This window comes from Natator depressus, chromosome 1 (genome assembly GCF_965152275.1).
Source record: "Natator depressus isolate rNatDep1 chromosome 1, rNatDep2.hap1, whole genome shotgun sequence".
NCBI classification, from domain to species: Eukaryota; Metazoa; Chordata; order Testudines; family Cheloniidae; genus Natator; species Natator depressus.
In genome coordinates, this window is record NC_134234.1 from 155,675,503 (window position 1) to 155,688,369 (window position 12,867).

The window sequence follows — 12,867 nt, forward strand, 5'->3', positions numbered from 1 at the left end:
GATAACAGTTTTCAAGTACATAAAAGGTTGTTACAAGGTGGAGGGAGAAAAATTGTTCTCCTTAACCGCTGAGGATAGAACAAGAAGCAATGGGCTTAACTTGCAGCAAGGGCGGTTTAGGTTGGACATTAGAAAAAGCTTCCGAATGGTCAGGGTGGTTAAGCACTGAAATAAATTGCCAAGGGAGGTTGTGGACTCTCCATCACGGAGATTTGTAAGAGCAGGTTAGACAAACACCTGTCAGGGATGATCTAGATCAGTGGTGGGCAACCTGCAGCCACTGGGAGCTGCGGGCGGTCGTGCCTGCAGATGGTCAATGTAAACAAACTGTTTCGCGGCCCGCCAACGGATTACCCTGATGGGGACTGGACTAGATGATTTCGCGAGGTTCCTTCCTGGACTATGATTCTACTGCTGGGGTCTCAAACACTTTCATTCTGCAGATCACCAGGAATTCAATATACTGTGACCCCTGGTCTAGCAGTTAGACTGAGTCAGGTCTCTTTGGGCAGGCTATGTAACTGCTTTGTGCCTCAGTTTACCTAACAGTACCCTTACCTGCTAGGACGTGATACTTAATTAAATGTGAATGTTTTCATTAACAGATCCTCAACTGTCATGTGCTACATACCAGATCCTCAGGCATAATACTCAATAAGTCTGATTGTCCTCTGACTTAAACTCGTGTAAATGAGGAGTAACTCAATAGAAGTCAATGGTGTACCCCAGTGCAAAACTGGTGTGAGGTCAGAATCAGGCCATGTAAAAGCAAAAGTATTTATTATTATAATTATCATGAGATGCCCACCTCCATTACAATACTCTGAAATGTTCATCGGTTCAGTCAGACTTTGAGTCTGAAAGGATTTAGCCCAAACAATTTTATAATGATCGTATTTCCGCACTGGGTCAAGTAAGGAGTAGTTCAGCATTAGGTTAAAGAGCTGCCTCTAGAAATCACAAATACTGCATTCCTTGGAAGATTATGGATTCCTTTTGTCTAATTATGTCTTTACTTAGGAGGCATGAAGCTTTGCGATATGCTCTGCTTACCCCTGAATGAACCCGCGTTTACTCTGTATTTTTACTGCAGGAATCCTTCCAAACATTGCACAGATGGAATTTCACATCTGACAAAAGAAACAGATAATGTTTATTGAGCAAAATTTATATTGCTGGAGTTTGCGTTGCTATTTCATGCAGTCATGCCTCTGGTGTGTTCTTCTACGATACAATTACTCTCCAGAGACTAATCCTGGGAAATGCTCAAATTTTAGCAGGAGGAAGTGAAAAGAATTATTTAGTAAATATGATGTAAATGCTCTCGATCTTTTTAAAATAAAAATTAAAACCTTTGTTTTTCTATTTTTGAAGGTGCTGGGGAACTTCACACTGCAAGTGTCGTTTCCTTGGATTATTAGGCAACTAGCTCTGCTAAACCGTGGCAAAACATAAATCCTCCCTCCTGTTTAAGAGAGTTTGGATGCTCCTTTCTGCTAGTGACGAAGAGCTGACAGCAACAGAGATTTCACCTTCAACTCAAAGACCCCAGACTGATGATGAGGTGATAATATTCTGCTCTGGGGAAACTTGTGCAGCTCTTCATTATTCAAGGTCTTATTTTGACTGCATTTCTGATTCTCTATTTGCATGTTTCTGTGAGCTTGCCTTATGCAGGAGAATTAGTTAAGTCTTATAGGTGACCAGAGCAGTGGGGGGCGGGGGAGGGGGGGTAGAGACCATAGGCAAAGGCAACACATTTGGATATGACTGTAGGCAGCTAATCCTAAATTACATGTTCATAAGGTCATTTAAAACATGTGGGAAATGCATAATGCTATTTCTTTCCAAAGGAAAAGCTGAAGCTAGGTAAAATAATAATTTAGGCTTGAACCCTAAAAGATGGCTATTTTGAATTTTGCAAGCCACACTGAGATCACTCTTTAATAGCGTAGTGTCTTCTATTTGCTGTATAAGATAAGGCACTTGATTTGTGGCTGAAAGATGATCTAGGATAAATTAGTAATAGAAACAGTAGGGTGTTTATGTGTAAAATGCATGTCTAATATACTTCACATATTCTGAGCTGTCTGTTTTTTAGTTACTAAACATTCCTCAGAGCAGGGACTGCATCTTCCTCTATGTTCTGTATAGCACGGAGCACACAATATCTGAAGTTTTGATAAAAGTTTAATGATACGGAAGAAGAACTTTGCCAATGTTATTGGGGATCCCTACCTGCTGATACAAATACACAATAGATTATAATAACGAATGAAATAGCTTCCTATACACCATTTAGAGTATATTTTAAAATGTCTTCCTACCGTTAATATCCATGTGCTAGACAATCTCAAAATAATGCAACATAGCTTCTTTTCCAGTTACTATTGATCATGTGAAAAACCAGGAAAGCACCTTTCCACATGCAAAACTTTGCAAACACGTAAAGGGCTGCTCTTGTAGAGCAACCCTGGAAGACTATTAAGTCAGAAATACACACACACACAGACCCTGCAGCACAGAGAGTCCTAATTGCACTTAAAAAAAACCCTATACTCATTCGCAAAACAGAAGTAACTCAAGAGCATTTTACAAAGAGTCAAGATCCATACCAGAGCTGAATATAAACAACCTTTTATAGTTTATAGGTCACAAAATAAATACAGCCTGCCATCATTATTGCTGCTGCTTACTGAAAGAGACACCAGTTTGTGAAACATAAGAAAAGTACCTTTTGAATTCTTCCATCAATATCCAAATAAATACACTTGGGCCGGTAAGTTGAGGAGCCGGATCCCATCTTGCTACAGTTGGACTTTTACTGTACTTTCTCACTGTCAGCTATATAGCAGGAAAAAGGGATTAGCCAAACAATGCTGAGCCACCACTGCCAGATCCTTTAGTGTCTTTGCTTTTCTATATACCACAGTCTCATGCTATGAAGATCCCTCCTCTAACATGCATGGATTTTGCTGTGGCAGTGTGTGTGTGCCACCTCTTCTTAGTTTCCCTTTTCTCTGACTTCAGCTGCCTTGGACAGGGAAACACAAGCTTCAGATCCTGTCTTCAAGTGCCCTCCCGATTCCCATAGCAACCCCCTTTGACTTCAGAGCTGGGAGCCTGTGGGCAATCAATCCGTAATGCTGTACTGGAGAGCAGGGCTTGATTAGTTGCTTTCAACACACAAGGCAAAGTACCACTTATCACTGGGAGAATCCTCTACATTAGATTGAATTGCAGTCAGTGTCACTCTTTTTTATGATGAAATGGAAACAGAATAATCCATTAACATCTATCCTTTTAGTTGCCTTTCTATACATCTTAAGAAGTGTGACAGACTCCTGGCTGCACTGAACACGGACAGAGCCCATTTTAAAAACACCATGTAGCCAGAGCTGGGACTGACCCAGCTAAAACGAAGCAGTTTCATTTATATACCACCTTTGTTATCAATGCATAGAACACAAGACAGGCAAGAAAGAGTTACAGTAATAAAGTTTGAAGAAAACAAAGCCTGGCTGTTGCTATTGACCAATGTCCTAAATGCAATTCCTCCATTTAAAAGAAATGTAGGGAAATGTTAAGTACTCCGGGAAATGTGTACCATATTTGAAAACACAGTCTAAAAACTGGAGGGAGCAATACATTTGCTCTTTGATTCTAAGTGAACTCCAAATGCCATCTGCTCAATGTCTGTCTTGTTTTGCATTGTTTCAGAGTAGCAGCCATGTTAGTCTGTATCCACAAGAAGAACAGGAGTACTTGTGGCACCTTAGAGACTAACCAATTTATTTGAGCATAAGCTTTCGTGGGCTACAGCCCACTTCATCGGATGCATGCAGTGGAAAATACAGTAGGACGATTTTATAAACACAGAGAACATGAAACAATGGGTGTAACCATGCACACTATAACGAGAGTGATCAGTTAAGGTGAGCTATTACCAGCAGGAGAGAAAAAAAAACCTTTTATAGGGATAACTGGACACCATTAAATTAGGCTTGAATAAAGACTGGGAGTGGATGTGTCATCACACAAAGCAAAACTATTTCCCCATGTTTATTCCCCCCTCACACACACACTGTTCCTCACAGGTTCTTGTCAACTGCTGGAAATGGCCCATCTTGATTATCACTACAAAAGTAAGGGAGTTTGCATTTTTCAGTGCTGAACCTCGTTTTGTTATTTCCTGCCCATATTTTGGCTCTCTCAGTCTTCACACAGACATGGCATCATTGGTGAATTTCCTTAGCATGCTGTTTACTCTCTCTTCATGATCATTAATGAAGATGTGAGGAGATCAGACTAGAGGACCACCATGGTCCATCTTGGCCTTGGAATCTATGATAAGCGTGACTGGACCCAACACCAATCCCTTTCGTACCCCGATAGATCTCTCTTCCAACTTGATGGATTGCCATGTACCATTGCCCTTTTCTTGTGGATCTAGAATTAAAGAACCGCTAAAGCCATCTAATCCAGCTCCCTGCTCATGCATCTTATTCCCTACTTTACATTTACCAGTGTTTTGTCCTCCAGCCAGTTTTAAATCCATGTGACTGCATTCCTATCCCAGACAATTAGAAGTAATTTTGAGAATAAGACTTTGGGCTTGTCTACGTTTAAAATGCTACAGTGGCACCACTGCAGTGCTTGAGTGTGGACACTCCACATGCCGACAGGAGGGGTTCTCCCATCGGCATAGGTAATCCACCTCCTTGAGAGGCGGTAGCTCAGTTGATGGAAGGATTCTTCATCAATTTAGAACAGTCTGCACTGGGTGTTAGGTCAGCTTAACTATGCTGCTCAGGGGTGTGGATTTTTCACACCCCTGAGCAACATAGTTGAGCCAACTTAATTTTCTAGTGCGGACCTCAGACCTGTGTGACACTGGGTTCAACCATCCAGTGCACTAGAGCTGTGCCAGCAATCCTGGCAGGGGATGCAAAGGAGGCTTTCATCAAAGCCACCAAGGGGAAACCCCTGTACTTACGGAAAGCACTGTGGGTTCTCTAGTGTTTATACAGGAAAGACAGGATGGCAGTTTTTAAAGCTTCATCTGAAAGAGACACACAGACCAGTGGAAATGGAAATGTAATTATCTGCCTCAGAAGCATGAAGGGCCAGACACTGGTCTTAGCATGATTTGAACCAACCGTTTCAGGAAGCTAAAATATTTCTTGGGATTAGGTCATGTAGCCACCCCTCTGGCTAAAGTACAGGGAGGTTATTAAAAAGAAATCAAACACATTTTTCTAGTCTATTTTGTATCTCTGCCTCCCATTTTGCTTCCTCTGCCTCACCTGCATCCTTTTCCCCAATTTCTGAGCTTCTGCTATAAGCCTCTCTCAGGTCTGACTTTCACCGGCTCCCCTCAGGGCCTTGTCTTACTGCTTTACTCTTCCACAGTTTTTAACTCTTTCATTTATTCTAATGCTTCATTTCCTCTGCCCCTGAAGCTCAAAAATTTTCTTCTGACTGTCCTTCCCCTCCGCCCCCCCCCCCCCCAGTTATCTCTCTCTGAATCTATTTTTCTCACTCACCTCTTTTTTAGGGTTTTTCCCCGCTCAGTTTCTCCACCCTCACTCCTAGATTTCCACCCCCCAAAAATCTGTTTTAGGGCTTGTTTTCACAGGAAAGTTTTACATATTATACTGGGATGGTTATATTGGGCATCACACACACACACACACACACCCGTGTAGATACTCTTATTCTGAAATAAGAGTGGTTTTTTTTGGTTTAGCTTAAACCCCCTTAAATTCACACCTTAGCTTGTACCAGTACAACTTTCCCATGTAGACTAGCCCTTAATACTTTCTCTCCTCCCATTTCTTTTATTCCTTTGCCATTTCCCCCCTAGCCAGCACTGGAAACAATCACATTTGATGCTGATTACATCCTGCTTAATCAATGATCACAGAACATTTCTAAGATATCATTGCGCCTGTCTGTGCAGGTTGCCAAGGTGCTTGTTCAAGCCCTCATCCTTTGGCACCTCTACTATTGGCACCAGCCACATTTCCCCCTCCCTGCCCAAAATCCATTCAAAGTGCTGCTGCCAGGATCATCTTCCCGGCTCCCTGCTTAGGCCTCCTCAGCCTCCTCTTTGTCCCCCTCTCCACTAGCTCTCCCTGTTCCATCACAAACCCCTCGTCTTGGCCTTGAAGGTGCTTCATCACTTAATCCCCCACCATTGATCAGATCTACCCACTTCCTGAGACATCAACCCTCTCCTTTGCTCCACCAGTGATACCCGCCTCCATCTGCTTCCCCCTTATGCAACTTTGTGTGTTCCCCCCAGCCAGCCCTCCCTGTGTGGGGGAAAAAATACCCGTTAAAATGTGCAGCGCTCCTTTAAATCCTTCTTTAAAACCTGCCTCTGTTGTGATGCTTACAAATTGCTACCATCTGGCATTAGTTTGGCAAGTGAAATTCTGAGAGTTCTCCTTTCATGGTAAACTGTGGTATTGTTACCAAATCCCCCACCTCCACTCCATGTTGTATGCTGTCTACCTTGTAGTTTGCTAGCTCTCTGGAGCTTTGACTATCTGTATTGATACTTGCCCTTTCCAAAGCCTAGCACAATGGGGCCCCGATTCTTGATCAGGGCTCCTAGATGCTACTGTAACATAAATAAATACATAATGATCATTTAAAAGCTGTAATGCCTGAATACCATTTCATTGTCCTTTAGAACTACCACTTCACTAGCATACCAAAGACTGGCAGATGCCAATTAATGGGTTCTTGCACATGAGAGAATCTAACTGGAGCAGAGGGAAACAATCCCATAGTTGGGACCCTCCTTCCAGATGATGTTGTGGTATCCTCTCACACTGAGGATACTTCTCCGGGGAGGGAACTCCAGTTATTAGGAAGAGACAGGTATTAGTAATGGGCGAGTCGAGCATTAGAAACATAGATAGCTGGGTTTGCAATGACTGGGAGAACCACATGGTGACTTGCCTGCCTGGTGCAAAGTTACAGAAGCAGCTTTGCCTCTCCTGGAATTGACACCTCCTTATCTACCGTTGGGAGTAGACTACATCCACCCTGATCGAACTGGCCCTGTCAGCACTGGTTCTGCACTTGTGAGGTAACTCCCTTCTCTTCACGTGTCAATATAATAATGCCTGCATCTGTAACTTTTACTCCATGCATCTGAAGAAGTGGGGTTTTTACCCATGAAAGCTTATGCTCAAATAAATCTGTTAGTCTTTAAGGTGCCACTGGACTCCTTGTTGTTTTGGTGCAAAGTTGCGGATCTCTCAGGACATCTAGATAGACTTATGTGTAGTGCTGGGGAGGAGCCGGTGGTCGTGGTACACGTAGGTACCAATGACATAGGGACGGATAGCAGAGAGGTCCTGGAGGCCAAATTTAGGCTGCTACGTAAGAAATTGAAGTCCAGGACCTCCATGGTAGCATTCTCGGAGATGCTCCCAGTTCCACAGACAGGCAGAACTGCAGAGTCTCAATGCGTGGCTGAGACGATGGTACAGGGAGGAGGGGTTTAGATTTATTAGGAACTGGGGAAACTTTTGGGAAAGGGGGAGCCTATATAGGAAGGATGGTCTCCACCTAAACCAAAATGGAACCAGATTGCTGGCACTTAGTTTAAAAACTACTCTACGACCTTTTTAATGTTAAGGGCTGGGGGAAAGCTGACAGCTGCAGAGGAGCACATGGTTCGGACATCCCTTAAGGGAGGATCTATTAATAGAGAATCTCTCTGTCCAAGTAAGGAGGAGAGGGTGGAAGATGATAAAATACAGGCAGGTCTGATGAGAAACAGTCAAATAAAAAAGAGTCCCATTCAATTACATTGTGTAATGGCAGACAGCTGAAAGGAGACAAGTTTTTAAAGTGCTGATATACCAATGCTAGAAGTCTAAATAATAAGATGGGTGAACTAGAGTGCCTTGTATTAAATGAGGATATTGATATAATAGGCATCACAGAAACTTGGTGGAATGAGCATAATCGATGGGATACAGTAATACCAGGGTACAAAATATATCGGAAGGACAGAACAGGTCGTGCTGGTGGGAGAGTGGCATTGTATATGAAAGAAAGTGTAGAATCTAATGAAGTAATAATCGTAAATGAATCAAACTGTACCATAGACTCTCTATGGATAGAAATACCGTGCTCTAATAATAAGAATACAGTGGTAGGGATATATTACCGACCACCTGACCAGGATGGTGATTGTGACTGTGAAATGCTTAGGCAGATTAGAGAGGCTATTAACATAAAAAACTCAATTATCCCCATATTGACTGGGTACATGTCACCTCAGGATGGGATGCAGAGATAAAGTTTCTTGACACCTTAAATGACTGCTTCTTGGAGCAGCTAGTCCTGGAACCCACCAGAGGATTTAGTCCTAAGTGGAGCACAGGATCTGGTCCAAGAGGTGAATGTAGCTGGACCGCTTGGTAATAGTGACCATAATAGAATTAAATTTAATATCCCCGTGGCAGGAAAAACACCATAGTGGCCCAACACTGTAGCATTTAATTTCAGAAAGTGGAACTACATAAAAATGAGGAGGTTAGCTAAACAGAAATTAAAAGGTTCGGTGCCAAAAGTGAAATCTCTGCAAGCTGTGTGGAAACTTTTTAAAGACACCATAATAGAGGCTCAACTTAAATGTATACCCCCAAATTAAAAAACACAGTAAGAGAACCAAAAAGGAGCCACTGTGGCTAAACAACAAAGTAAAAGAAGCAGTGAGAGGCAAAAAGGCATCCTTTAAAAAGTGGAAGTTAAATCCTAATGAGGAAAATAGAAAGGAGCATAAACACGGGCAAATGAAGTGTAAAAATACAATTCGGAAGGCCACAAAAGAACTTGAGGAACAGTTAGCCAAAGACTCAAAAAGTAATAGCAATTTTTTTTTTAAGTACATCAGAAGCAGGACGCCTGCTAAACAAACAGTGGGGCCACTGGATGATTGAGGTGCTAAAGGAGCACTCAAGGACTATAAGGTCATTACGGAGAAACTAAATGAATTCTTTTAATCGGTCTTCACAGCTGAGGATGTGAGGGAGATTCCCAAACCTGAGCCATTCTTTTTAGGTGACAGATCTGAGGAACTGTCCCAGATTGAGGTGTCATTGGACGTTTTGGAACAAATTGATAAATTAAACAGCAATAAGTCATCAGGACCAGATGGTATTCACCCAAGAGTTCTGAAATTTCACATTTGAGTTTCTTCAGAACTACTAACTGTAGTCTGTAACCTATCATTTACATAAGCTTCTGTACCAGATGACTGGAGGATAGCTAATGTGACGCCAATTTTTAAAAAGGGCTCCAGAGGTGATACTGGCAATTACAGGCCTGTAAGCCTGACTTCAGTACTGATTGAAACTATAATAATGAACCATATTGTCAGACATAAAGACGAACATAATTTATTGAGGAACAGTCAACATGGTTTTAGTAATGGGAAATCATGCCTCAACAATCTACTAGAATTGTTTGAGGGGGTCATGTGGATGTGGACCAAGGGGATCCAGTGGATATAGTGTACTTAGATTTTCAGAAAGCCTTTGACAAGGTCCCTCACCAAAGGCTCTTATGGAAAGTAAGCAGCCATGGGATAAAAGGGAAGGTGCTCTCATGGATTGGTAACTGGTTAAAAGATAGGAAACAAAGGGTAGGTGTAAATGGTCAGTTTTCAGAATGAAGAGAGGTAAATAGAGGTGTCTCCCAGGGGTCCGTTCTGGGACCAGTCCTATTCAACATATTCATAAATGATCTGGAAAAAGGAGGAAACAGTGAGGTGGCAAAATTTGCTGATGATACAAAATTACTAAAGAGAGTTAAGACCCAGGCAGACTGCGAAGAGCTACAAAAGGATCTCTCAAAACTGGGTGACTGGGCAACAAAATGGCAGATGAAATTTAATGTTGATAAATGCAAAGTAATGCAAATTGGAAAGCATAATCCCAACTATACATATAAAATGATGGGGTCTAAATTAGCTGTTACCACTCAAGAAAGAGATCTTGGAGTCATTGTGGATAGTTCTCTGAAAACATCCACTCAAGGTGCAGTGGCAGTCAAAAAAGTGAACAGAATGATGAGAATAATTAAGAAAGGGATAGAGAATAGTACAGAAAATATCATGTTGCCTCTATATAAATCCATGGTACTCCCACATCTTGAATATTGTGTGCAGATGTGGTCACCCCATCTCAAAAAAGATATATTGGAATTGGAAAAGGTTCAGAAAAGGGCAACAAAAATGATTAGGGGTATAGAACAGCTTCCATATTAGGAGAAATTAATAAAACTGGGACTTTTCAGCTTGGAAAAGAGATGGCTAAGGGGAGATATGATTGAGGTCTATAAAATCATGACTGTTGTCAAGAAAGTAGATAAGGAATTGTTGTTTACTACTTCTCATAACACAAGGACAAGGGGTCACCAAATGAAATTAATAGGCAGCAGGTTTAAAACAAAAGGAAATATTTCTTCACACAACGCACAGTCAACCTGTGGAACTCCTTGCCAAAGGATGTTGTGAAGGCCAAGACCATAACAGTGTTCAAAAAAGAACTGGATAAGTTCATGGAGGATAGGTCCATCAATGGCTATTAGCCAGGATGGGCAGCGATGGTGTCCCTAGCCTCTGTTTGCCAGAAGCTGGGAGAGAGTGACAGGGGATGGATCACTTGATGATTATCTATTCTGTTCATTCCCTCTGGGGCAGACCTGGCAGTGCCTTTTGGTCTGACCCAGTAGGGCCATTCTTACGTTCTTGTGTGATAAGTCCCAGCAAAGTCTATGGGCCCAATTTTGCAAATACTTGCTAGAGGGTGTAGTGCTGCAAGTAGTCGCATCAACTACATTGACTACAATGGGACTACTCACTGCGGTAAGCACTCTGCTCACTAATAAGAGTTTGCAAGATTGGGGTCAAAGCTGAGGGTTTCAGATATGGTGTGTGGGTGGAAGATTTTATTGTAGAGCACGTCTACTCTTGTACTATTTAGCAGAGTTTATGCTATTGCATTTAGAGCTTATTATCACTAATATAAAAGCATGCTATAATATACCATCTGTCATCCCAAAAGGATCCCAGAGCACTTGATAATTTTAAGCTGAAATACACACCAAGACCAGTGAAGTGGAAAACAGCAGCTGTTTTATGGCACACCGAAGCTCTAGAGAACAGTTTAGGAGAGGAAGTTAATAATACTGTACCCAACTGAAACTAAAGAGGAAAGTGTGTAATCGAAGCTGGGGTTGGCCAGGACACTGAGGTTAATGCCTCTACTCTGCTAGTCAGAGTTGGCAGCAACAAGGGCTGGATTCAGTATCTAGGAGTTCCTTTTCAACAGTACAACATGAAACCAGATCAAGTCCCCACCCCAGTGACCTGGGACAATTATACCCCCCCCCCCAGCACCTCTAAGAGGCAATATTTCCCCTCTCCCAAGCACAGAGTCTGAGTGTAGCAAAGAAACTTTTAATAAAAGGAGGGAAGTAACCCAGCATTCATTTGGGAAAACATCGCAAACAGGATTCATAAACCTAAACCATGAGCAAAAGACCCACCACCCTTGACAAGTAAATTAGGCTGTGTCCTTCTCCCTCAGGTTCTTCAGTCCAGCAACCAAAAGTCCTGTACCTTCTCTGCACCCCACTCACTGTTGTTGCCCTTGGTCAGGGCAGACCCAGAGTTGAGAGGTGCTTCTGCACAGTTCACCTCCCACCTGGGTGGAGGTGTGCAGGGAGGCGGGGGAGTAAGAAGGCACCTTACTCGCTCCGCTGCGAGGCACTCGCTTGCTGTTCCTCTTCTCCTGCTGCCCTGCTGGCCGACCGGTGCTCTGCTCCTGTTCACTGGCCACCCTGCAATCCGTTACCACACCTCTCTGCAGGGCTCCACTCTGGTCTTCTCTGCCGGCCACCCGATCACCAATCCACCAGGATGTCTTCAGGTCTCACTGCTTAACGCAGCTCTCGCTGATTTCAGCTGGCTGTTAGTGGGGGAGCCTCATTGCTGGTGCACACTGGGCAGCCTCTTGTATCAGAGACCCAGGTCTAGTGCTTAGACCTAGATATCAGTGATTTCAGCTCTGCGGTGTGTAACAAGACTCCCAATTGAGTCTTAATCAGCTATGTTATTACACAGGGAAGAGAGGAAGGGTCAAATACTGTCTAGGGCCCACACCACCAGGTACAAATACCTGTTCCCACCCTCTCCCCACTCACTGGAAGTTGGAACCCATGTCCCCTGCCTAGCAAGTGTCATTTTGTTGAGGATGAATCCCTCACTCAGGCTATGTTAAGCACAGTTTTGCTGCCCTTAATTCACACAACAAGAACAACAACCCTTTATTACTCCTGCCCCAATAACAAGAAGACTGGGGATCCAACACCAGGCAAAAGCCATCATTTGGGCAAGCAATCCCATCATGCTGAGCACCTCGGCAGGGTAGGCATGCCCATGCAAACGAGATCAGCTCCTGAAGTTTTCTTCCATAGCTCATCACTACATCTCAGCAGAGAGCTCATTCAGACCCTGCTTACGCTGGTTATATTAAGGGGCCCTGGCACAAACTGGCTTTAGCTATTTCTCATCTCTAAGCAGTTTTCCTTCTGACTCTCTTTTGAGTGTTCCTGTAGAAAGTTCTTTCTTAAATTTAATGTGCCCAAGCCATGGCACCATCTGCTGGCAGCCTCCAATATTGCAGAATGACAACAAACTTCCCACCCCATTTGTTGTGTTGTCACTGTTTTTTGTCCCCCTTCTCTCATCCCACCTCCCTTACCACTGTAACCCTTCAACAGCACAGTCTCACTGTTCCTGCTTATCACACTCCTTTCTCCCTCCTTTCCCTT

General features: G+C 43.0%; 1 protein-coding gene across 1 annotated transcript in view; it reads right to left on the reverse strand.

The window, feature by feature from the left end:
- PDE9A (phosphodiesterase 9A) overlaps nucleotides 1-3,103 on the reverse strand; it is an 81,756-nt gene extending 78,653 nt beyond the window's left edge. The window contains exon 1 of the mRNA XM_074969494.1: nucleotides 2,735-3,103. Within this exon, the coding sequence (XP_074825595.1) occupies nucleotides 2,735-2,803 (69 nt within the window). The 5' untranslated portion in view covers nucleotides 2,804-3,103. The remainder of the gene's footprint in view (nucleotides 1-2,734) is intronic.
- Nucleotides 3,104-12,867: the final 9,764 nt, after the last annotated feature.